At 43.5% G+C, this 26704-nt stretch overlaps 1 protein-coding gene across 1 annotated transcript in view; it reads left to right on the top strand.

Moving 5' to 3' along the window:
* LOC117752902 (testican-2-like) overlaps nucleotides 1–26347 on the top strand; it is a 36502-nt gene extending 10155 nt beyond the window's left edge. Inside the window, exons 2-11 of the mRNA XM_034570633.1 lie at nucleotides 8686–8694; nucleotides 10598–10643; nucleotides 17049–17163; nucleotides 20383–20491; nucleotides 21024–21138; nucleotides 21857–21976; nucleotides 22086–22304; nucleotides 23260–23322; nucleotides 23923–24060; nucleotides 24669–26347. Coding sequence (XP_034426524.1) covers nucleotides 8686–8694; nucleotides 10598–10643; nucleotides 17049–17163; nucleotides 20383–20491; nucleotides 21024–21138; nucleotides 21857–21976; nucleotides 22086–22304; nucleotides 23260–23322; nucleotides 23923–24060; nucleotides 24669–24817 — 1083 coding nt within the window. The 3' untranslated portion in view covers nucleotides 24818–26347. The remainder of the gene's footprint in view (nucleotides 1–8685; nucleotides 8695–10597; nucleotides 10644–17048; nucleotides 17164–20382; nucleotides 20492–21023; nucleotides 21139–21856; nucleotides 21977–22085; nucleotides 22305–23259; nucleotides 23323–23922; nucleotides 24061–24668) is intronic.
* Nucleotides 26348–26704: the final 357 nt, after the last annotated feature.

Genomic DNA, 26704 nt, shown 5'->3' with positions numbered 1-26704 from the left:
ATTTCAAATGGGATGGTTATCATCATTATCTCCTCTTAACCATGCTGCCGGTCTCTAAACTCATGTCTGACAGTTGTAAAAAAAAGCTCAGCATAGCTTCAATGGACTTGTCATCAGAGCCTAATTAATTTGAACAACAGGAGTTAAAAAATTCACGAATGGCTAAAAGACAACATAATAATCATCGCACAGATTAGACAGCTGTAAAATGATATTGTTTTTTGGGAGGTGTGCTGAACACACATAATGAAAGTGCGCTGCAGCACGCTCAAATGGTTTCACAGCATTTTGATACAATAAAATTCCTAATTTCTGGCTAGAGGACAATGTGTTACTGGTGATATTTTATATTTTTTTTTACTCACAACAAAATGCCGTACAATACTTTCTCACTCATTGATGTCTATTGAAAACATTGATCTTTAATAAAACGTCACAAACTTTCACTTTAAAAGAATTTCTGCAAAGACCTGGTTACTGTGTATTGCCAACTGATTTAAATAGTGGTTAATATGGTTATATTTGTTGGGCACTATTTTCAACTAATAAAAATGTGGTGCTCTAGTGAGAGTTCAGGTCGTTTTACGCAGATGCAGGAATCACGGAATCGTCAAATCAAAATTGTGTTTGTGTCAAACAAGACAGTCATTGTCCTACTTTGTTAGCTAGCCACCTCGCTACATCTACGACAAACAGCGTCAGGAGAATGGCCTCGACAGGCGAGGATGAGATGGACGCAGCTGTGCATGTTGTTGTAAGATAGACTGAGAGGAATAATACATCGTGGAAAAAATATTCTCTCTAAAAAGTTGTAAGCTAAACAAACCATTCAGACTCTTTTTTTTTTTTTAAAGTGAGGACAGTGTTACTCATTCTCCTCCAACAACTGTTGTTAACTTAACCTTGAATGAATAAATATGAATAGTCAATGAGAAAAGAAGTGGTAACCTATTTCAACCAAGCCAGACATCGAAACACTAACAACGGCTGCATTAAATCAATTTATAATACAAGATACAACAAAGCCTTAATAGCAGCTGGATTAAGATACATCACAATACATAAAACCTACATGATATTTTACTTCTAGCATTGGTTTGGCTTTAGATTAAATATAAATTTATGAAGAGGGACAGACCTGAATCTGGTCCTTAAAAATGTCTGTTTAATCCCTGAACATTTTCAAATCAATCCCAACTCTGAAATAATCACTTGGTGAAGATACCTCGTATTTTAAGTAGCTTAACCTGAAAGGTTTGTCTTATTCTTCAGGGAAACAAAGAGTCTGTTGGAGTGGAATTTATTTTCTTAGCCTCTAACACATTCGGTATTGATTTAGCTTTCCTGGTTTAGATGAGTACGCCAACAACAAATTAAGCTTTTTCTTCTATTTATGAATGCTGATAAGTTTATGCAGATCAATATTGACGAGTGTAGCCACTATAAAGTGAAAGTAGAAAACTGCCATCAATATTTTTGCTGTTGTGGAGCTGACTCCTTCAGCTTGTCTTAGTTTTTTTCTGCTAATATTGCATGCAGAAGCCAGAAGCAGCATGGCTCAGCAGAGTAAAGGAGGCCTGCATAAGCTGCGATCTCCCTGGGGCATCTGTGTGGAGCTCAACCTGAAGGCTCGCCTCCTCTCTTTCTGCTTCTTTGTTTTGCAAATGGGTGTGTGGGGGGGGGGGGGGGGGGGGGGGGGGGGGGGTGCAACATGCTGCACAGATTCCGGCCGTCCACAGTTCTGCTTGGCTCAGCAGCAGAGTCCAACAGAATCCATTTTTCTGCGTCCGCTGCGTCCTCCTCCTCTCCAATTACTGCATCCCTCAGAGCATGCGATGCCATGATTCCACTGTGGAGTCTGTCCCGTGCAGGCGAGCTGAGCCTGGCCACTGTTTCATGTGCAACTTCATCGTGGGATTCGCCAGACCACAGCTGAAGAGCTCCTGAGATGAGATACTGAAAAAGGTTCATTCCTGTGATGCAACTTCCTGAAATGTAGCCTAATTTACACATGGCCGAGGCTTTGAAGAAAAAAAGCCTCTCATCCGAGGGTCTTGTTTTTAGAATCCTGTTTCAGGTTGGGGGGGAAAAGCCTCTTTTATTTTAATGACAAATATACCATCCTGTAAAAAATGTCATTGCAGGCTAGTTAAATCATTTGCATTCATAAGCAAACCAAGTCTGCCTGATTATTTCTGAATTTCGGCGCAGTGCAAGTGTTTCAGACGGATGCACGCTCGACAGTCGGCTCCTTGGCTGCTCGGGAAGAGAGACGTGCCCTTCAGTGTGCAGAGATGGCTGCAGATTGTGCTCCGTGTGCTGTACTGCATTGCAGGCAGGCGTCTTACCTTGTGAAGCAACATGCGTCCTTTCGCCTGCAGAGCCCCCGAGCACTCCAGCTCAGATGATCAATTTGATCCAGCTCTGTGTTGCCCGGGCTGCGACTTAATCCCATAATGCTCTGGTGTTTTGTTGCAATGGAGACACCCCCATTTTTCTCCGTGGGTTTCTTGTTTTATCTCTGGATTGTGATGACAATTCTCATTTATATATATTTATATACTGTAGATATGTATACATGGCATGTAATCACCTCAAACAGCCTGTTATACAACTGTAGATCACTTTAATATCTGTCACAGTGACTGTGGTGCAGAAATCTAAGAGCTGTCACGATTCAATAAGAGCAAACTGAGGAGATGTGTCCTCATGCAGGCGCTCAGGAGCCACAGGAGTTGGTATATAGGAGGATACATGTATATTAGAGGAGACTTGATTGACTTAATTGATTCTGTGTGCTTTCTGCCTCATGTTTAAGTGAATATTTAATGTCGCTCTAAAGCCGGCGGGTTTGGCGACGAAAGACAGTGTCATTTTGGAACACTCTAATGCTTTTCTAAGTGCTTCAATCTGTGGTGGGTCTGCGCCATTAGTGTATCCCATTTCTCTGTCGTTTTCAAAGGCAGCGGGGTACAAACAGAGCGAGACATTACCTCCACCACTCAGGCCCCAGCATGCTGTACCGGGGCGCCATAATGACCCGGCAACGGTGAGATGCACTCCCGCTGCTCCCTGGTAACTACAGGGAGACAGAGGGTGGAATGTAGATTCACGACCGCCTCCGCCCGCGTGCCCTTTTGCAGCGATTTTAAAGCAGGGAGACGCCGCTAATTCGGCTACATTAATCAAGCAGAGCGCATTACTGTGCAAATGATGGCCGGGGGAACGGTGAGCTGACAATGTCCTCCCAGGAAGATGGGCAGATACACCTCGGTGATCTGATAGGATGACAGGGCCCCGGCCCCAGAGCGGAGCCATCAGCTGAGGAGAGCCTCTCACATGCAGGTCTCCGTTCATTACAGACATGACCCGGTTCACCGGTCCATCCATCAGCCTGTGTTTATCCAGTCACTGCCTGAGTAAATGACTTTCGTGAGGCTGATTAAATGACGACCGGAGGAAATGCAAAATGTCCAGATCATCATTTAACCTCTAACTCATGTCCCGCTGCTTAAGTTGGGTCTTTACTGCAAATATCGTCTTCAGCATATCAATAAGGACGAGCGCGGAGGAGGAGGCACGTAGCCGTAGCCTCGACTTAGAGGGATTTCAAGAAACTGCAGCTCTTGAGATGAGTGTGTCTGTGTGAGTTCAATGTTTTTGAAGGCGTTTTCGATCCCTAGTTTGCTGTTGGCACTGTTTATTAATCCGTCAAAAAATCTGCATCTGAATAAAAAAAGGGATAAACATGCTGATGAGGAGCCTTTCAAAGAAATAGATCTTATCTGAGGAGGAATCATGATTACTGCCATCACATTGTACCAGCTCATTTTAAACTAGTCTGAGTGCTTGTGGTGCGTTCTCCACCCAAAAGAAACACATGATACCAAACCCCATCATTCCACTCTTCAAATTATTCTTTTAGTAAAGAAATGACAGTTCCTTCTGTCCTTACACATATATCATAATATTTTATTAAGTTTATGTAGGCCATACAAGTTTGAAAGCCAATTTGTGGAAAACAGCTCACCATGTTTTATCATCCAGTTGTGTGATGGAAGGAGTTTGAAAAAAGATTGGGTGAAATCTGTCGTGCAGGAGGATTAATGAAAAACAATCTTTAGCACGAAATGAAAAGACAGAAAATATGTTAAGTAGAAATTTACGCAGCTGGATGGATTCATCTGAAACCAAAGAATTTAGGGGAAAAAGAAATTAGCTTCTACACGGAGCAGTTTCTACAAACATCAAATTGTCATAAAGTGCCACATGCTGCTGCCATCAGATCTGGATGCACGTCAAAAAAACTAATTACAATACTTGTTTGTCTGGTGGCCTGAACTGATATTCCACCAAATATCACTTAAATCTGCCAGACATAAAAAGGAACGAGGTTGACATTTGGGGAAATACGCTCAATCATTTTCTTTTCTTCTTTTTCTTTGTTGTTTTCACACGTTAGTCTTAAATTATACAGTTGAGCTGTAACATGATAGACAGTAGAGAGGGAGAAACCAGGGCAATGCTGGAGCCTCAGGTGAGACTCAGGTGAGTCCGAGAGAGAGCTCTCGTCTGGATTAGGAGAGATACAAGATGCAGCGTAGATCAAAGTCTTGATGTTATTGAGATGAAATGTGCACGATAACGTCTATGGAGCATTAATAAATAGGAAATGTATTTACTTAATTTTCTGACAACAGAACCAATAATTTCACAGTCGGGTTTTGGTACCATCCCTAATCTTGTGGGGCCCCCCTGGCATTTTGCGCCACCAATACTTTACCTTTGAACAGAGCCACACTAGCTGTTTCCCCTCATATACAGTCTTTAGCTGTATCTCAATTCAGGAGCCGCATCCTTTGGAGGTTGCATTTGTGGACTGATTGGGTTGAAGTGGCGCGACTATTGAAAGGCTCCTTCAAATGGGGCCGACAAATGCGTCCTTTCATTTGAGAGCAACGAAGGATCCAACAGGTGGATCTCTCTTGGGCCAACTTATCCTAGGATTCATTGCAAAGGTAACAAAGCTAATGGGCTTCTGTGCAGCCACTCAATTAGCTAACGAAGCAACAGGAAGAGCGGGACAAACTGGCGACACAATTTTGGTTTGGCCTACTTCTCTGGAAAATTGTCTAATTGTTCCTTCAAGGATGGAACAGGGTGTTTAGATACAGAGCTAAGGAATCAGTCAACAACAGAATATGATATTTCTGAATCAGACCAGGAAATATGCTGTCCTGTGGTCAGAGAGGAGCTCATCTTCCTTTCAAGCTGTAGATGAGATGATAGTGTGTGTGGAGGTGACATCTGCTTTCGCGTTGGTTGTGTATATCAGCGTGTGTGTCGAGGATGTAAGTGTCCCTCTGCACGCAGACTGTATCTGACCCTGTCACGTTACAGGGACAGATGAGCTGCAGTGATGAAGCGAGCGGGCGGCATGCACGTGACGGATCGTTGCAGCAGGGCGAGGAGAAGATGCAGATTCTCACTGTGACATTTCTTTTACCCCGTGAGCGTTTTCTCCGTCGAGCCGAGGTGCCGTTGTGCTCCAGCACCTCTGGATTTGAACACCCAAAAGCATGCAAGCTTCTCTCCAACGTTTCTTCCTGTTTTTAGAATTTTGAATTTTGAATCCACTCCAGATCACTGCTTAGTTTGTATTCCGCATCAGACGCTCCAAGGATACAGGGCGTCTCTTGTGAATTGCATTTGACCTCTAACACTTGAGCGGTGGGGAAACATGAGCAAACATTACAGCTGGCTCAACACTACCTTTTCACATACAAATTACACAGCAGCTGCCATTACTGATACTAATCCAATGAAGATATTTAATCAATGTTTGTAACTTGATTTTGAAACATGTTCACGTTCTTAATTTCAGTAGAAATAAAAACATTGTTCATGGTGTTTAATAAGATGTATGGGCAGATATGAGAGCTGCACTTCAGAGGAGAAATGATGTATGTATCCAAACGTGGGAGAGTGGTTTAGTGGTTGTTTGTCCGTCAAAATAAAACTCCATGATTTCCTCGGCCTCTCAGCTTTGCTGTAGCTGTCTGGAGGGAGTTTCTGACATTTCCACAGACACCTTCCAACACCTTCTGGCAAATCCTCTTTTCTTTTTGTCTGCACTTTTTTTATTTCCCCCTCAACACAAGCTCTTTCTAATCTTTTCTAGATGCCCCTTAGCAGCTATTCTAGGAGGCACACATTTTGTAGAATTGACATATTTATGCCCTCGATATGGATGCTAAGACCTTACTAAGGTTTACTTTCATATTTGTTTCTGAGGTCCAGTCATAGTGGACGAGGTTTTTCCACTTCCTCCCACTATCCAGAAAGGAAGCCAAAATATCCATGATACAATTTCTGCCATTCCTGCGCCTTTGGAGCCAGTAGCGAACCATCAACTAACATGGAGGAGGTGGGATTTATGACCTATACTGCAGGAAGCCACCAGGGGGCGATCAAGGCACTTTGGCTTCACTTTGGGGAGTCATGTTGTCGATCTTTATATACACATTATGTATCCGACCAGTTCTAGCCATTAATGCTAGCTCATAAACACAAACTATATACCTACCTACTTCCTCGCTATGAAATAAACATGTTCTTAAATGGTGTACGAGTCAAAAGTTCGGCTCCCCCTTGTGGTTTTCGTGCAGAGCGGGGATGTGTATGAACATTTTGGTGTCACTCAGGAGGACGCGTGGCGTTGGGGTTCGGTGGTTCATGGCTATCAGGGGTATTTATGTCGCCAGCAGACAGGGTTCAGTCGAGGTGAGATAGACGTTAACTCAGAGGAGCGCACTCAGGCTTGTGGCCAAATGCTGTCTGCCTAATACCGGCGAGCTGGTCCGGGAGGAGCAGTCGCAGCATCTGGATAGTCAAGCTCCATTAGCCTCCCGGCTCTGTTTTACACCGGCTGCATTACAGCCTTGTTGACAAATGGCAGAAGAGGTGGTGTGTGATATGAATCACATAACTCTGGGGACCTCCACCATGAATATCGTACCCTCTTTGCCCCCTGATCTTTTCCCTCCTGCCTCCCACCCTCGTGTCTGGGCTTGCTGTGGAGCCTGGCCGGGATTCAGTGGGACAGCATTAGTTCTCAACCTTGGTGAAGGACTAAACGCAGCCTCCGCCTGGTGTCCTTGCTGTCACACTGCTGCCGGGAGAAGATAAGCACTCCAGCCTTTAGGACACGCTGTAGGGCTCCCTTCGGTCCCCGCAGCAATGTGAGCTGGGTAATTGAGGGGGCAATGCGAATAATTAAATAATTAATCGGTACATCTGACGTGTGACATGCCATCTTTGTGTCTCCGATGACGAGGGAGGGTGTTATGACATTTTTCCCCCCAAGCGTTTGCAAACACAGATTCTTCACTTGATTTAAGGGCTTTAGCAATTATCCCGACTCCCTGTGCACTGCGGCGTCACCCCGAGAGCTCAGTGTTACGGCCGCAACCTTTAAAACGCCGTGAAAAGATGCAGATCAGAGGAGAAAAAGTAATTTAACTTAGCAGTGGGGTGCTCACATTTCATATGACATGTTTAAAGTTTATTTTTCTCCCCCTCGCATCAGTCACGGCTGACACGCGGCCGTTTGGGAAGATTTTCCGAAGATAACAAACAGTGATGCTGCCCCTCGTGTGTGTGTAGCACCTGGATGTTTTCACTGCTGCGGAGAGAAATATATTTTCCCTCTAAGAAACAGTCTCAGAGGTTGAAAGCTGGAGAGCTGCGGCGGCTCAGCTTGCCTCAGCCTTTTAAAGCCATCCGCTGGCTTTTTGACTTGTCCTTGTGTGGCCTGTAAATTGTTCATAGTGATATATTAAGCTGCTGTCACAGCACTGTTAAGTAGACAGGTAAGGCTGTGTGTGTGTGTGTGTGTGTGTGTGTGTGTGTGTGTGTGTGTGTGTGTGTGTGTGTGTGTGTGAATTAGGTTTATTTACTGGGTTGAGTTGCTGAAATAAACCATGCAGTGCTATATTTCTCTCAAACACACCGGAGCGCTGAATGATGGCGCACACGGGGAGTGGCTGTGGTGGGTATTGATGTGTAATGCCCTTGGACCTGAGCCAAGATGGTGGAATGGAATGAAAGGAAAGTAGTCGCTCCCCTGTTAACCCAAGGTTGTATTTTACGGGAGCTATATCTGTCTGTGTTGTCAATGCTGCGCTTAGTGAATGTGCTCTATATGTCTGCTGCTGTATCTATAAAAAAAACATCAGAATCCCATCCGCCCACCGACTTTAAAGATTCCCACCGATTTCCCTCTCTCCTTTCGCCCCCGAGGCCGACGCCGTGTGTCGTGGCTCATCCACAAACTTCTGAGCCGGTGGGAGGCTGGCGTTTCATACTCGCTTGTAAACGGAGCCAGAGAATGAGTCCTCAGTGATCGGGACCCCTGCCAGCTCACAGAAGTGGCAGCTGATCATCCTCGGTTAATAGGCGCTCATAATCCTCTGTGAATGTCTTGTGTTGTCCCGCGAGACGAGCGAGACTAAGGCATGTATTTGCAATCAGTGAGCATTAAGGGCTGACAGTTTCACTGCTGCCATAAGTGTAATAAACCTACCCACTGATTGCATGCTGAATGGAATGAAAACAGTTTTTTCTTCACCTCTAACAATGGCTCTCCCTTTCTTCCTCCCCCGCCGCTGCTTGTCATTGCCACAGGAAGTCGAGGTTAGTGTCTCTTTTGTTGTTTACAAAGCCCTGTCTGTCTTCTCCCTTTACATCTCTTCTCCGGCTGTAGGTGTCACCTGCCTGATGAGTAGGAGCTCATCCTGCCTGCGGAACAAAAAATTACACAACAACACAACATCACTGCTTCCAAAGGAGGAACTTTATCTTGGACAAAAAGCTCAGCGTTGCAATGTAAAAACAAATAAACAAGAAACAATAACAAATAAAACAGAAATAACAGCTTCCTAGAAAATAAGTAGTAACATCAATAAGAATAAAATAATATGGTTCATCCGTGGAAGCACGTTCGTCTTTTTTGACAGTCAACTATTAATTCCATGCAGAAAAAACAGGCATCAACACTGAAACTACCCCTTTAACTCCTCACCCCGTGCACAGTATTTAAGACGCCTCTTCACTTGGACTCGAGACTTCTGTCTCTGTGTCCCCTCAGCAACATAAGACCGAGCTCAACTGAACAGACCTGATCCTCCGGGTCCTCTCCGGGCCTCGCGCCGACTAGTAACCGCTTTATAGTTGATCCTCTCCGTCCTGACAGAGAGAAGTGGGTCAAAATGGATACGGCGTGGGGGGACGCTGAATTTTTATTATCGTTGCAGCGCAGCGCCGCCAGGGACCCAATCTTAAAAACCAGAGTTAGTTTGCAAATATTCCCCCTGCAACAGTGCGTGAGCTAAGATAGTCCCAGTCCTTTTATGAGATACATTAAAGCTTTCAGAGTCTTGCTGTGGTCGTTTACTTAATGTTAGAATGTGCATTCATAACAACAACAACCACAGTAATAATACAAAATAAATATTATAATTATGTTTGCACAAAGAACTTCAAGAGTCGTGCAAAAACAAGTTAATGTCAACAAGTTAATATTGTTAAGTTTGACAGTTTCATTTTGACCTTGGAAAAAATCTTTGAACAAAACAATCTAAACTCAAAGTTCTCTCACTCACTTGTTCTCATGCTTTTGACTGTTTGACATTTTCTTTACCTGCAGTTTGAGTTTTAGAAGAGCTGTAGATATCCACGCTCTTCATCATTCTGAATTAACTGGCTGACGAAGACCTTGTGATAAGGTGGAACGCTCTAGAACAAGCTAATAAGTGGAACATGAGCTTGTTTGGTGAACAACGTAATCCTTGGTCTCAAATGTATCTCTGCTGAAAACAAAAATGTTTAAAATGGTTTATTAAAGAAGCGTGATCATTTTATGTCCATAAAGAAACATATAAAGGAATAATTTAACATTTTGGGAAATACTGTTGTTGAGTGAAATAAAAAGATTGATACCACTCGTAATGTCTGTAGGCTAAATATATTACTGGAGCCAGCAGCTGGTTAGCTTAGCTTAGCATAAAGACTGGATACAGGCAACAGATGTTGATTTGTTGTCTTTGAACTAGCATAGAGTACTTTGTTGGTGATTGTTGTAGTAAAACCATACATAAATACAATATTACAACGGCAATGAAACTAAATTGCAAAGACGCTGACGTCAGACACACGCTCGTCTATAAACCAGTCAATGTCAAGTACAGATAGATGCAGCCCCTGTAGGTGATGACGACAGGAAACACGTATGTCATACAAAGTTTGTTAGTTCACTCCCTAAGTTGAGATGTGAAACCAAAACCGCATCAAATAAACATGAAACAAAGACACAAACCTTGGTTCAGACTTTCAGGTGTTTTCACATTGAAACTGTCATTCGCAGCAAAGTTTCGGTAAATTTCTTAATATCTGTTATTTTCCTTTATTATTTATGCTTAACTGAAATATTCCCTTAATGACTGAAAAATCATTACGTGTGAGAAGGAGTGCACTTCCTCCACAGTGATGCCTAACATGAATTATTAAATTAATTAATGCAAATGTATTTCTTTTCCAGGATGACTACATCAAAACCACGGAGGAGAGCACGGGTTCTGATGAAAGTAAGTGAGAATTTTTTTTTTTATGGGATGAGATTAAGATTTTCCCGCGGGCGTGATGATGCATTTGTGGGGTTTCATTTGAACTTTGGTGTGTTTTTTCTTCTTATTTGTGCGACTGCACTTTATGCAAAGTTGGTTTGCAAAGACTTTCAATATTGAAATAACTTTCCTTTAATGGTGCTTTCCACTGTAGGAACAATAGATGTATCAGATATTATCAGTGCTGAGAGCCGTCTGCATGCAGCTCCAGACAGTGGAATAACACGGTGCATATATTAAGGGAGTGAATGGCTCTTTTAATTGCAGTTGTCTGAAGTTGTTGTCTGAGCCCGTGCTGCTCGTGGGGAGCACAGGGCCGAGGTGTCAGATCTTTTTGAGGGTGAGAAACGGTTATGATTCAGGGAAGGAGAGGCCGAGTCTTCAGTCACATCCATTAGTTTGAAAAGCCTGCTATAATTGCCTTTGTTGCTGAGGGCTCTGCTCAGAACTCCCACCAGGCTCCATTTACCTCGAAGGGGGTCTGCTCCTAGTCCACAGAAAGAAAATCTGACTTTTGCAAAAGCAGCTGTGAACATGCTGAACCCTTTCAGTCAGATGTACCTGTTTGTGTACATTAACTGTTTTGCTGAGCAACCAACGGCTCCTGCAGCCACAGGTTGTGATTAATTCTGCTCACCTCTGAGTCCGAGCAGTTTTCATGCACAGAGAACAAGGCTGATCAATCACCTGACCAGAGCTCCCACTGTGGAGTCCCTCTCACTGAACTGAGACACAGCTGAACACTGGCTATTCCTCATGATCCCTGATCCCCGAACCAGAAGAGCTGTCGTTATTACAAACACAACAAGTCTCAATTTAAGGGAGACATATTATTCTCAAAGTCAAGTTCATAATTTGGTTTATTTCTTGAAAAGCTTTACGTGACCTGATGTTCAGAATATGCATCACTTTCATACTGTTCATTGCTGCAGCTCCTCTTTTCAGCCTGTGTCTGAAACACTTGTTTTTAACTCCTGTCCCTTGAAAGCCCAGTCTGCTCTGGGTGGCCTACTCTGCTGTGATTGGTCAACCTTCCAATATCAATTGGTAATATTCAATGATATTTAATAATCATAAATGCCTTGCCTAGTTCGTGCAGCTTTACATGCAGCAGTGGCTATAAGCTCTGGTTGAACTCATCTGTGGATATAAGGCTAACACTTCAGTTGCGGAGGTGAAGAAGTGAAGTGTGAATCATTCCACATGTTATAAAGATACTGCTCATACCTGTGGCAGCCAATCTAACAGACCCGCAGGGCTGCCGGTGTGTTCCCCCCCCCCGCCCACACAGCCTCACTTAAAAATCATTGAGGACTTGCCTCAAAAGAGAAAAGATGTGAGAGGAAGCGGCTCCGCACATTATCCAAGTCATCTGTTCTTACAACAGGGGGAATAACTAATGTAATCTCCAGAAAACACCTCGCCCGCTGCCGCGTGGGCGACGCTCATTTAAATACCATTGATTTCAATCCCCATCGCTGCTCCCAGTGGGACTAATTCCGCAAAACCTAATTGATCAAGGTCGTCTTCGTTGCAAATTCGACATGACGGCAGAGACTCCGGCCGGGTGTACCTGCACGCCCCGGAAAGAACAAAAAGACCCGACCGGAGGCTTCAGACAACTCAAGGTCTTTCTTTAAATGAGCGTTTGAGGGACGTGTCAGAACAGTAGGGTGTCCGCTGCTCGGGCTTAACAGGAGCTGTTATATTTGACCTTGACAAGCTTTATTTCTGCTGATTAATTAGACTTCTTTTGTGCTTAGAGGAAAAACAAGCGACTATGATCACGCGTCCATTTGTACAACTTCAGGAAATGACTCGAACATGATAATTAGAGGTGGACGTGTGGGTTGTATCCTCTCTAATTATCAGTAAATTATTTTTTTATCTCCATCCCAGTTGAATGAAAGAAACTGCTTTCAAGAAGCAGCAGCCAATTAAGTCAAAGGGTGTTAAAGGGTCTTCTAACATGACAGTAACGGCAAATCCAGTTGAAACTAATTTACTCAAAGCTGTCAGATGGGCTCATCTCTCTCAGGCTTTTATTATCTGTCAGAGCAGTTTCAGTTTCAGATGCGTGCTGCTACTTCTTGGCAGCTCATTAACAGGTCTTTTGCAGACTTCCGTGTGCAGGACCCACTAAAAACATCTTATTAAAAAACACGCTCTGACAGCTTGAATGTAAGACAAATGGTTGATGAGAGGTTTGGATGGGCGATGCTGTCCAACTGCAAGGCGTCATACTGCGAGGGCAGTGTTAATAATAAATAATAATAATAGTGAAAATAATGATATGATTACAGGAGAATTTAAAACCCATAATGGCTCTTTCAGGTCCTGGTCCTGCACTGAAATCTAAATGCAGCGTGATGCAAACAACAACCAGGGGAGCAGTGGAGGCAGAAAAAAACCCACACTTGATCTTTCATGCAAATTAACTGCTGTGTTTGGATTTTATTTTCAAGATGTAGGTGTTGTGCAAGAATTCTTCTGGATGTAAGGGATGTGCTGGGTTTTTAACGCCGCTGCTTGGAGGCGGTTAAAGTTCTCATATATGCTGAGCAGAGCAGCAGGGGGAGAGCTGCACATCGCCATGTGACGCCATGATAGGAACACCAAGCTGTGTTTCTATGGGAACATACAGTATAATATAAAACGTTGTTAGTTACTCAAACTAATCTGGCATCCCCCCCAAAAGTGAAGCCTCCTGGTGGCTGGTTGCAGTATAGGTCATAGTCCCTGCCTCCTCCATGTTAGCGGGTGGGACATTAACTCAAAAGTCAAAGTACATTTTTCTCAAAGATGGTATTGGTCATTTTTGGGTAGTTCTTGTTCATTCCAGCGTTCATAGCTGATTGGACTGACTCATGATTGGTCAAGCTCATGTAAAGCATTAGTTGGACATAGAAACAGCACCTTCCTTACCCAGTCGCTACTGTGAAGACTCTGGCTCCAAAAGAGGTCTTCTAGATGACAACATTTGTATTGATATTCATCTTTATATACAGTCACTGGCATGAACGCACCAAGACACGTTGAGGAATTTGAGATTTGATCACTCAGAGGTGCTCTGGGACGCATTTGGCCTCATTCTTTTAAGCCACTATGTGCCGATTATTGTGGATTCAAGAACACCATCCTCCTACAAATAGTGTTCACGTTCCACAATATCTTGGTATCCAGCTTAGTGATTAGCTTCTAGATTTAGACATATGCACAGTTATCCGGCAAAAGGGCATTTCAACTGTAGGTGGCACAATGGCATTGGGATTAAATTTAAGATTAAGTAGTCGTGAGTTCATCCATTGAAATTTTGCACAATTCAAGCTGTATAATTCCCAGCAGGAATTACTTCAAAAAATAATCCTCGGCTGTGAGATTCTTGATCGCTACGTATTTTAATCTTGATTCGGATGCAGGTTCAAAAAACGTTTTGTTATGCAAACAGGACGGAGCTGGTTACAGAGCCTCGGTGGAGGTTTGCTTTCTGAGTTGTTTTCTGGTTGTATTTGATTCTTCATGCTGGCTCACAGCACGGCTCACAGCACAGCCTGTAGCTGCCTCTTTTTGTGAGTGGAGGGCAGGTACACAGCAGCTGCTCACTGGTCAAGAAATAATCAAATCCCTTACATTGAAGTGGGAATGGTTCACGGTATATTACACTACTAAAAAGGAAAGAAGAAAAAAAAAACATGGAGTTTGGTTCTCTGCCTCCATAAAAGTTTATGGTCCGTGACTGGAACCTGTTTCAACAAAAGCACCATCCTCCTCCACCACCTGAGGAAAACCTGAGTGATGAGAAGTGATGTGATCCGCTGAGGCGTTCAGGAGATATGAGACGACTTTCTTTGCTGTAAAAGAAATAGTCAAAATTATATGTTCTGCAACAGTCGTGGAAGGTTGTATCTTTATTTTTAAATAAGGGGAAGTAGGAGACAAATGTGTCGTCCTATGTCGTAGTCTGGATATATATCGTTCGGCCTGTGGGGTTAAATCACGGCCGGGGCGGAATAGGTGTTGTAGCAGATGAAGTGAATAAAAGTCAAGTGGTCACAAAATGTTTTATATGGAATGACTGTTTGGACTTTATGGGCGACCACCACTGCCAGGATCCAGTTCTCTGAGCTCCTCTGCTCAGGCTAAATGCTACGAGTCTCTTCCCCTCTGAGGAGTAGATTTCAAATTCACAGATTTGTACAAAGCCAATTTCTTTTTCTTTTCTTTTTTTGAACCAGGATTCAAACCAACAACCATCTCCCTGTGAAACCAGACCCCCGTGCCTTACCCTCATTATATTTTCCTCCCTCTAAAACATGTGTAGTGTAGAATTACTTCAAAAGCCGTTCCATTGTTCCTTGGCTGCGTTTGTAACCAAATGAAAATAAACAATGTAAAGAAGGTTTTGAGGTAGTGTGTCTGCGCCATTTGTGATGCACCTCAGTCTGTGATTCAGTCACGTAGCATTCCAAACATCTAAATGTTCTTTTATGAGCGTTTGCAGTTGTGCAGCAGCAGCAGCAGCAGCAGGTTGCCTCTTCTAATACATTGTTTGATCCCACGGATGTTATCTGTGTGCCCACGCTACAAGCTGCTCTGCTCTTCTTTTTTTGGTGGATTTGTTTGTAAGTCCGCTCTGCAGGCAGTGGCTGTCCGGGAAAATGGTGGTTTCAGAGTTTTGAGCAATTTATTCAAAAGCTAAAAGTCCAGTTGCAACGTGAGGTGAGAGAGGACACATTTATCTACTTTATGACATTAAAGTTGTGCGTCATGTGTGTAATTTTAGTACTTCTGAGATAATTGCAGGGCTGAACTGATGGAAAAGGTTGAAGAGGAAAAACATCAAACATCAAATGTTGCTCAAAAAGTATTAAGATATAGAAAAGCTGATTTTTTTTTGTTTCATTGCACACAATAGTCATAGTACATCATTTACCATCAAGCTGATTTCTAGTTTTCTTAGTGTGCATATGTGGTGGCAATTTCCCAGCAAAAATCCATATAATAACTAGATTGCATACTTCCTCAAGTTTACTTCCCTGAAGTTTTGCGAACAACACTACATAACTTAACACTAGTCTATAGATATTTCAGAACCTTGTTTAAACGGGGCAAAGAGATACCTGCTGTCCTGAAGGACAAATTTGTTACCTCTATAATAAATCGTACATTGTGCAACTCTGGCTCCTGGAACTCAAGCCAGCTGGGAAGTGCTGCAGTACTTTGGCTCTTTGTAAACTCAAGTCGACAGCTTAGTTTCATACCTAGTCTTCTTCTCTTATGCTACAAAAGCTCCACAGGCACAGAGCCTCCTACCAGTATTTTTGGAATCCCTCAGAGTTACCTTGTCATCCACTGATTCCATGAAAGTCCACTGTTCCCTCCTACCTCCCTCCCGCAGCATCAAAGTATCACCTCGTCGCTGGATTCCCAGGGATTTGGCTGGCAGCCACCTCGTCTGTTGACTGTGTCGACTACAAAGCAGCTGCTCGGAGCTGACTCAGGGTTTCACTGCTTAAATTTCTCTCGCCGACCGCCGCCTGCCACTCACTCTTAAATTTATCCGAGAGTCTGCGAGGCCTCGGTCTCCGACGGTGGTGGTGAATGGGGCCGGGCGAGCGTGGCATCCAGTTTCGGGCGGCATTGACCACAGAGCAGGGAGGGTGAAGGACACAGTGCTATTTCCATCTCAGTCTATCAGTGAAAAAAAAAGAAAAAAGAAAGAGGCTAGCATTGAACCATTCAACTCTCCAAAGAGATGCAGCAGAGGGAAGAAGGGAGGGAGGGAGGGAAGCAGAGGAGGGAAGAGGAGAGAAAGAAAGGGAAACTGGGAGATAAAGATGGAGCATGTGTGTGTGAGAGAGAGAGAGAGCGAGAGAAAAGGCAAACTGGGGAGAGATAGTGATAAGTTGACGTGGGGGAAGTGAGATGTGACAGGCCGAGAGAAAGAGACGCTCAGTCAGTGCTGTCAGGTTTCTCTCGCAATCAGAGACAGCCGCCGGAGACTGCAGGCGGTGCTATTGACGATGGGTTGCCTCGCTAATGACAGCTAGGCGTCCATGTTTTCAGCAGTGCTGACTATAAAATCAATGGGCTCATTTGTGCACACTGCCAGAAGATTTTTCTTCGCACGTTACATGATCTTTATTGCATACGTCTTCGGCAAAAAAGACAATCGCGTGAAGAGGAAAGATCATTTAAACTTGATCATACAGCACATAAAATGGCTTTCTTTTGTTTTTTTTGGTCAAAAGATGAATAAAAAAAACAAACGTAGGATGAGTTTTTTTCCCCTGGTGGTGAAAACAAAACACCTCAGCTGTGTTTGACACCTCTGGATGTTCAGTGTTGTTGTTTTTGTGTTCGCAGCCATGGACATCACCAAGGACCCGTGCCAGAATGTGAAGTGCAGCCGCCATAAGATGTGCGTCGCTCAGGGCTACCAGAGGGCCATGTGTGTCAATCGCAAGAAGCTCGAGCACAGGTTGGTGGAGGCCGGTTTCCCCGAGACGTGTTGATGTGGTTATCCGACGTGTTATGGTGTCGACAGCCGTTTCGCTGCGTGTCAGCATCTGGGTGGAGATGTATTGATTCGACTCAGAGACAGAGAGAGAGTCACGAGTCCGAAGTGAAGTCACTGCAGCACCCACACCCACAGCAGTGACTAATGAGTGGATGGAAGGTGGTGAAACTGAACATGGACAGTTATGGAGGCAACTCGGACATCAGATATGTCAACTGAATATCTAAATTTGAACCTTTATCACGACTGAATACTTGTTTTATAACGCTGAAATACTTGGCTGAGTCATATATTTTAATTTCAGTGTATGAATTGGACCAAGGAAAATAAGGAAACGTGATTTGTTTTAACCTGATCCAAAAATAGCCCATTGAATTTGAGCAATTTGAAAATAATTTTTTTATTATTCATTTTTAATTTTGCGTTTTCTATCTAAATTTCTATTTGAAAAGCGAACATATCAATTTCAATATGATTTGAACTCAAACCACTTGAATGCATACAAACTGTTTCCAGAGTTAAATATTTCAGTTTAGTGGTATTTCATTCCATTAATATTTACATTAATTATTCACTAGTGATTAAGAAATAAAAATCTGGTATTTATTTTCTCATAAATTTAGTTTATGTTGATTACAGCTGCTTCTATCAGAAACAGTAAAGATATGTGCCAGTTTTTATGGGGTAACACTTGATATCAAGTGCAAATAACTTATGTTTAATTAATGCACAACTAATACATGACTCATCATGAACTAATGCATGATGTATCATGAACTCCTTTGGCTCAGCATTAATAATGAAAGAAGGCACGATTAGTTTAATTATTTAAAGCTACATGGATTGTGAACTCACAGTCGAGCCAGAATAAAAATGTACATCTGCAAAAGCATAACAGCACCAGATTATTATGTTGGAAACACACAGTACAAAACTTTCCTCAGCTATAACATTGTTTTATTTATGTTGTCGTAGACTGTATATAAAGATGGACGTGTCTACAGTTCGGATAAAAAATATTTTCCTCCACATACGAATAAAAAGTTTGAATAAAATGTGACAGCCCTGTCTGCTAACTTGAAGGAGGCGGGGTTTATGATCTATACTGCAGCCACCAGGGGGCGGTCCAGATGATTTGGCTTCATATTTGGGAAGCTGTGATGTCGTCCATCTTTATATTGAGCCTGTGGTGCAGCCCTACAGACACGCTAGTTATCTTACTGTTGTTTTCATTTCATCTTCTAAAGTTAGTTGGATAGTTAAGCTTTATTTCAGACGTGTAGGTCGGCATCGGAGTAAAAATATATTAATTTCAAAATACAGCATTCTGTGGTGACAGTTCTAGTACTGTGACATATACTGTGTGTCGATGTTTAAAGAAGTTCTTGCCCATTGAAGTAACTTTTAAAGTGTTTTTATGAATACTTTTAATTATCAAGCCATTTTTTGACCCTGACATGACAGTGAAATAGAGAAAACACAAAAGCTTTTTAAAATAAAAAAATTTTGTTTTTATTTTATTGGCCGTCACCTAGCAACAGTGATTGTACGTCTCACGCCACATGAACACTGAATTCTACGTACTTGACTTCCCTTGTGTGGCAAATAACAGTCAGTGTTGAGCTTTAGAAACCATTTTACAGACTAATCAGTGGCACAAGAAGCAGAGGAGCGAGGTTTAAATCATACAGAAAACTCTTTAACACAGTTGAATACCTGGGTTTGTATAAGAATTTCAGAGACAAAAACACTTTGCCTTTCTCTAGTGAACCCCAGTGAAAAAGCATTTATCTGTCCCTTCATTGCCATCAATTCCACTTTGACTGCAAAACAAATGAGCAGGGTTGCCGCCTGAAAAGAACTAATGGAGTGAATTATTACTACCTGCAAAGTCTATCGGCAGCGGCAGGCATTTATCTTTTTCAATAAAGTGCTTCATTTACAGAGTCACTCCAGAGATGAGAGGGACTGTGTCGAAATAATGGGTGATAAGCACGAACGCAACCACACTAAACCATCCCGGCATCGTTAAGTAGCCTGCCTCAGAAGTCGTGCTGCGGAGAGCCCTGATGCGTGTGCACACTGCACGTGGAGTCAATCACTGTGTGAGAGGAGAGCAAGCAGAGGGACGTTTTATGAAGCGGCGTCGTCCAAATATTAACGGGGAGATTATGAGTATCTGGTGTAGTTGTAGCGATGCTGCAGTTTGCAGGAGAGCGATACAAATGAGTCGCAATAAAAACATCCTGTTAGAGGAGATTTGTAACCGTTACTGTGTTTGACCTCAGCAAGCTGGTGGATATTAAAGGAGCCATTCTCACAAAGGACAACACATATTTTCTCACTTCAATCTAGTTCTTTTTTTTATCAATGCCTTTCTGGCTTCTTCGGCTGCAGCATGAATCATTTGCGATTACAGAATCCAAACGTTATAACCTTCTTAGCAACGCTGCTACATTATCATTCATCTGGCGTCATGTTTCTTGTCACCTAGCAATCTTTTCCACTATCCTCTCTCTTTCGGCTCTGGTTTTGGTCCCCACCAATGCCTCGTTAGCTTCTAAATTCTGCATAATGGCTACCTTCTACTCTTTCACTGTGTTTGTCGGATAAACAATGAGCTGACATTTGCTGAAGCTCTGTTAATCTGAAGGGAGAAACAGATTTATTTGGTAATTCTCTGTAAGTGCGTCACTATGATACGTGATCATTGTAAATACATGACGGGAACAAGAGCTGGATTTTACCCAAAAATTGGATCCCTCTGTATTAAATAAAACTGAAGGCATGTTCAATACCTCAGCACAACTTGTGTTTATTGTCGTTTTTAAGAATTGAGACATGAATAGTTTGGGTAGCGGTGAAGTTTCAGTCTGCAGCAGAAGATGCCGTCAATGGCATCTGTTTTCTGTCACTCTGGATAATCCACGGACGCCTCTGTCAACACTGCTCACTACAACAGCTGTCCACCAAAACAACTGTGTGTGTTGGAGGAACACTGGAAGACAAAACTAGTGAAGGAAAGTTGGGGGGGGGGCAACACAAATCCCAGAGCCAGATATCCATGTACTGTATGTAATGCTAGATATCACTGGGGTAGAGGTCAAATAAGAGTGTTTTCTTTTTGTAATGTTGATGAACTGACATGTTAACTTCCCTTCTCCTCCCTCTCACGTTCAGAGTCAAACAGTCGGGGAATGCAGAGGCCGGTGAAAGCAGCTGCAAGCCCTGTCCTGTGGCCGCCTCCTCACCTGTGTGCGGCTCTGACGGACACAACTACGCCTCTGAGGTAAAAAAGGAAAGACTCTGCCCCGGCATCTCTCTTTGAAGGCACTTAGACCTGAAAGCCCAGATAATTCTTCTTTTGCTTTATTGCCGGCTCCTGGCACCGTAAAACCTTGAAAAGAAATGGAAAGTGGCCGTGTCATCGTTTTAAATAATGAGAGGAGTCCAGTCAAGTGCTGTTTCCTGCTACGCTGACATATACGTGGGTGCAGCGTGGGCAGCGCAGTTCATCACAGCTCGCAGGAGGACGGGAGCGCCATTTCAACATGGCCGCGTGATTAATGACGGACGTTGTCTTGAGCAGCATCACTGTACGCCGGCCACTGCCAGGACCCTTTATTGATTTATGTATAGTTTTTAATTTTGACCTTGCATGAGAAGACGGCGGAAAATGACAGCTCATTCTTGCTGCCTCCCTCTAAGTGCAGTAGTGTCTCATCCGAATGAGGAATTTCTCTTTCCTGCGGTCACCCCCATAAATATTTTAACTGCATCTGTGCCCCCCCCCCCTTCCCTTTCTCTCTCTCTGCTGACAGTGTAAGCTGGAGCAGCAGGCCTGCCTCACAGGCAAAGAAGTGAACATCATGTGTGCCGGTTTCTGCCCCTGCGCCACAGCCTCCATTACCGTCACGAGCGCTGACACCAAACGTGGCAAGTTCCCTCTCTTCACCTTCTTAGATTCATGCGTCTCAATTTTGGGGGGATTCACGCCTCCCTGTCTGCATCACTGTCATGAGTCAAGGTTTCAAAAAAGAAAAGAAAAGTGATGATGCACCGGGGGCCACACGCAGCACGCCGCCCTAGAGGGTGGGACTCCGATTTATTGAGACAACTATTAAACCCAATGCTTGATGTTTGGGATCAATACTCGCCAATTTTAGAGATTACTGTTAGCCAAATATCCCCCATGTGGCTGAACTGCTCTTTCAATCATGTAGTAATTAATTATTTAGAGTGTACACTATCTATCACTGCAGCCAAACACTATTGATTGTCTGTGCTCTCTGGCAAGTGAAAATGCCAATTGATCAAAAGGATGAAATGTTACCCCTGTTTTTCATCTGTAGCTCAGAATAAGTGCTTAGCCTGAGACTGAAAGGGGATTTTTATTGGAGAACAGCAATTTGCTTCAGCGGGGTTGATTGCAAAATAATGTTTTCTTTAATTGGCAGATCAGACAATTATAAATCGCAGCATGAAAACACAACCTCAACAGCTTCACACCCTTTTATTCCGTTCACGCTACAGTAGTAAGAGCAATATGAAGCGGTGCCGAGCGGCTGCCTGCACTTTTGGGAAGGTGAGACAGATTGCTGTTAAGTGTCTGCCAGGGTTCTGAATGTTGGGATTCCCTCTTTTGTTCGTTTAGAGAGCTGCACCGGCCAGGACCTGGCAGACCTGGGCGACCGCCTGAGAGACTGGTTCCAGCTCCTTCACGGAAACGCCAAGCGGAATAACTCTGGCAAGCTCGGAGCTGGCACCGCTTCAGGTTAGAAACTCTCAAAGCGGCTTTTATTCTCTGCTGTCTCCCAACATACAAATCAATTGTCCGTGCAAAGAGCTGTAGTGTAAACAGAAAGTAAAATTATGTCTGGCAGTGCTGGACAAGAGCCTGGTGGCCAGCTGCAAGGACTCCATCGGCTGGATGTTCTCCCGGCTGGACACCAACAGCGACCTGTATCTGGACCAGGCCGAGCTGGCCGCCATCAACCTGGACAAGTACGAGGTCTGCATCCGACCCTTCTTCAACTCCTGCGACAGCTACAAAGACGGGAAGGTCTCCACGGCGGAGTGGTGCCTCTGCTTCTGGAGAGAAAGTGAGTAGAAGAAGCAGCCGGGGGAGAGAGGAGTCTATTTCGAGTGAAGTTCTCGAGAAAAGGGTGAAATAACAGCGAGGTTACATCACAGGGAGACAGAGGGTTTGCAGTGACGTGACTTTAATGTTTAATCCCTCACCAGCGCTGAGTGGCAGAGCAAACCAGTTATGAAAAGACTGGTGTGTAGTTACTGACTTTTGTTCTGACTCTTATTACACCAGGGAAGCAGCACTTCCCTTAAATGATCAGCTTAATATCGAGAAAGTGTATTTCCCAAAATGTTAAACTACTCGAACCAAGTCCTCTTCTTCTGAAGCCTTTTCAACATGTTGAATTATTGATATAACCGGTGCTATTTTATCTGTGCACGTGTGCTCGATTTGCACCATTTGACCTTTTCTAAAATACAGGATATTCTGGCAGTAACCTCATTTGCACGTTGATTATCCCATTGATGACTCTGACCCCTCCTCATCAATTCTCCATCACTAGCTGGTTGTATCTACTTCACCATTAAGTATTAAGTAACCGTGGTTACCTGATCATTATTTGGACACATTTTGAATGTAAAGAAATAATTAAAACAAGGCCTTCCCTTTGTGGCTCGACAGCAAAGCCTCAGGGACTTGACAACACCCCATGAATCATCTAGTTTTGTGCAAACACAACAGAAATTCTCCACAGCAGCTCAATATGTCTCCTCTTTGTTCTTCAGGTCCAGCTCATATCCTTGTCATTCTCAGACTACATCCATATGTTCTTTCACCTAAGCTCTCCCCGATCGATCAGGCTCTGAGGGAATGAAATATAGGACTTCTTAAACAAATCAATACAGGCAAAAAGTGTAATTATGAGGAGCATTGATTGAGATGAAGTTTGAGGGGGGGTGGGGGGGGGGACCCGTCTTAAGTATTGCCTGTCATCACATTTTTCTTTTTTTATCTGATTCTCACAGAGCCGCCATGCCTCGCCGAGCTGGAGCGGATCCAGGTGCAGGAGGCGGCCAAGAAGAAGCCGGGTAAACACATTCTTCCCTCATTGTGCCCAAAGTTCAACAAGTGTTTGACTGAGGATTGTTCGACTTGCACAGACAGACCTGTTGGATGGGAAATCACCACTGCCCCCCCTTCCAGATCCTTTCACGCCGAGTGGTGAGCCATGAGCGGCACCATCCAGCTGGCCCCGCTCCCCCTCAATTCACTTGGGGTCTCCGGGTGTGCTTATGTAACAAGGCGCCCCGGAGCGGCAGGCAAGGCGCTGAAGGAGCTGCTCATTAAAAGAGATCACAAGCTCATGGCTGGGATTAGGCCCTAATCAGGCTGGGGGGGTAGGGGGCTTAGGGGGCAGCGCTGGCTTTGGGAAAGAGCAAGGCTAACACCCCTGTTTAGCTCCCTGAGAAACCCCCCCACGCTCCAGTATCAACCGAGCAAGCTCAACGACGCCGCACAGGCTCCAAAGCCGGAGTCGTGTTAGAACATCTCTGGAGACCGGGGGAGTTTCAAGGGACTATGGGGACCCCGGGCAAAAGGAACCATACACATAAATAACAGCAAAGCAGTAAAGCAGTAAAGTTTAACTCGTCCTGTGTGTGTGTGTTTGTATGTGTGTGCGTGTGCAGGGATGTACATTCCCAGCTGCGACGAGGACGGCTACTACAAGAAAGTGCAGTGTGACCAGAGCCGAGGGGAGTGCTGGTGCGTGGACCAGCATGGTGGAGAGATGATGGGCACCAGAATCCATGGCAACCCCGACTGTGGTAAGAGGGGCGCTTTTGGCGAACCGACATTTCTCACACTGTGTGTGCTGCAAGAAAATCTTCTTCTCGTGAACTCATCTTTTTTTTTGTGAAGTCTTTTTGTTCAGTGACTGACCTGCATTATTCTTCTATCATTCAAATGACAGATTCTTGAAAATACTCATGAGTTTGACAGGTTGTAATATTCTTTATTCATTGGCGGATTTTATTCACTTGTTTTATTAAAAGGTTTTTAAGACTAAAATATTATTTAAGCAGGTACAGATGGGAAGCAATCGCTGCATCTGTTCACAAACATTTTGTTTTTTTCCCTTAATCATCATTGTGATATATCAGTTATTCCTTAAAATCTTCAATTAATCTATCAATCATCAATAATTTGGAAAAATGCCAATTAAAAGTTGTCAAAGTCTTCAAATTTCTTTAAATACACTAAATACATTAAATACACTAAAGACATTAAATACACAAATGTATCATATTACAATGATATACCAAATATAAACATAGATGCATAGATGCGAATAATATAACATTTTTACAAGAAAACACATTTTTCTGAGAATGAACACATTTCTTCCGGCTCTAATACATTTACCTTTTTCCAGATGAAGTGGCTGGATACTCTGGAGATTTTGGGAGCGGGGTGGGATGGGAGGATGAAGAGGAGAAGGAGGCGGAGGACACCAACGAGGAGGCGGAGGAGGAGGAAGAGGAGGAGGAAGGCGAGGCTGACGACGGAGGATACATCTGGTAGGACTGTCAGCAGAGAGCAGAGTCTCGGCTGCTGGGCCTGGAAATCTACAGGGATGGCTCTCTCCTTTACGGCAAAAGATTTTGGGATTGGACTGCGGAGGAAGCATGGAGTTATGTATCATCCTGCTGGGATGTGATGTGTTACTGGGCAGGTCCAGTGATGAGATAATGACCCGTTTTTTTTTGTCTTAGATAAGTGTAATTGCTTCATTCTCTTCTCTGTTTTTTTCAGCAACAGAGCTTTTTGTTTTGCCGTCCTGAAAAGCAGGACCCACTGACTACTGCGCCATAGGTAGCTAAAGTCCATCAGAGATCTTGTCCGACCGCCATCTATGCATATAGAGATTACCAGTAATTTTGTATTGTGTCAACAATTGCTTGAGTATTAGAGCTGTCATCCCACTGGAATGACAAGAGATCAGGATTTAAAGGAACAGTTTGACATTTTGGGAGCTTTGTTTGCTTTCTTGCCGAGACTTAGAGGAGGAGATCGATACCACACTTGTGTCGGGTAGGTTAGCTAAGCTTAGCTTAGCATTGAGAGTTGACGTTAAATAAAACATCTTTGGCCCGAGTCTGGCCGATACACTTTCACATCTGGGCTCATTCCAGCTGTTACCTTCCAGTGTTGGTTGACAGCCAGGAAGATTTACTGTGTGTGTGTGTGTGTGTGTATCAGTCCAGAAGAAACACAAATATGTGTATCCTCGAAAATGATTTTACTCTCCGGGCTGCTGACTAAAACATCCTATATGTTATTTGTTGACTCTATGAAAACCACAGTGCAAAGTTTTTATGAAACATTATGGACTGTCCAGGGGAAGAAATACTCCAGAACATAACCCCCTGTAAAAGTGCTCACAGTTGTTGTAATATAAAGTTTTCCCAATGCTCCCAGTCTTATATCTTCATAATTACAGTGCATTAAATGGCACTATGGGAACAATGTGACATCCAGACAAACCTACAGTTTCAAATTAAATCCTTTTAAATCCTTTCAAAGTAAATCTGCTGCTTTGATTCACGGCTTCACGCACGCTAACGTCGCACTAGCATCTTTTTTCCTCCGCAGCGCTGGACACTACCTCCTCAGACACGATCAGAAACAAGCATTTGCAGGTTAATAGTCAGATATTTCTCTCAGGAGACGGTAGAGACCAAAACCAGAGCTAAAAAAGTGAGTGATTTATATTCATCAGGTGAACAGCTACACGCCTTTAAATAAGAGCTAATGTTTCTCCAAAGTTGCTCAGTGTGTAAAATAAGTGACTGTGATGATGTCGTTTGTGTTTTTTCTGTTCAAGTTGTTGTTCTGCAAGTGGCCAAAATACGGTGGCCCCGAAGTGCAATTCGCGAAAAACACAACAACAACATTAACTTCTAATGGAAAAGGAAGGTAATTGCTGTCAGCTAAGCTTGTTGCTGATTGGACAGAAGCACTGTCCATCTTTTTAATTGGAAGGAAATTCAATTTTTTGTGTGATTTGAGTTTGCGTTTTCTCATTTGCTGTTTTATTCCACATTGGGGTTTGCACTTCATGGCCACCGTACCCCCCCGCCAAAACCCCCCTGCTTATTGTAGGTTTAAGTCAGCTGATCATCCAGCTTCATATTTACTCGACCAATCTTCTCCTCTAACTCTCAGCAAACAGGCAAATGAGCCCGTCTCTCCAAAATGTTCCTTTAAATCCGTTCAGTGCGACGTGTTGTGTATTTCTGAACGGATTCTGTACATAGATCCAATTATCTGTGAGGTGAGCTGCGAGGACTTCAGGTTACCATGGTTTCAAGCTACCTTTATGATAAAGGTGCACCACAGCTCATAGCAGTTTTTAAATCGTTGATGCGTTCGGGAATTTAATGGACACACACACACACACACAGACAC

The sequence above is a fragment of the Hippoglossus hippoglossus genome, chromosome 19 (assembly GCF_009819705.1).
Source record: "Hippoglossus hippoglossus isolate fHipHip1 chromosome 19, fHipHip1.pri, whole genome shotgun sequence".
Taxonomy (NCBI): Eukaryota; Metazoa; Chordata; class Actinopteri; order Pleuronectiformes; family Pleuronectidae; genus Hippoglossus; species Hippoglossus hippoglossus.
This window is presented reverse-complemented; position numbering and strand designations above follow the sequence as displayed.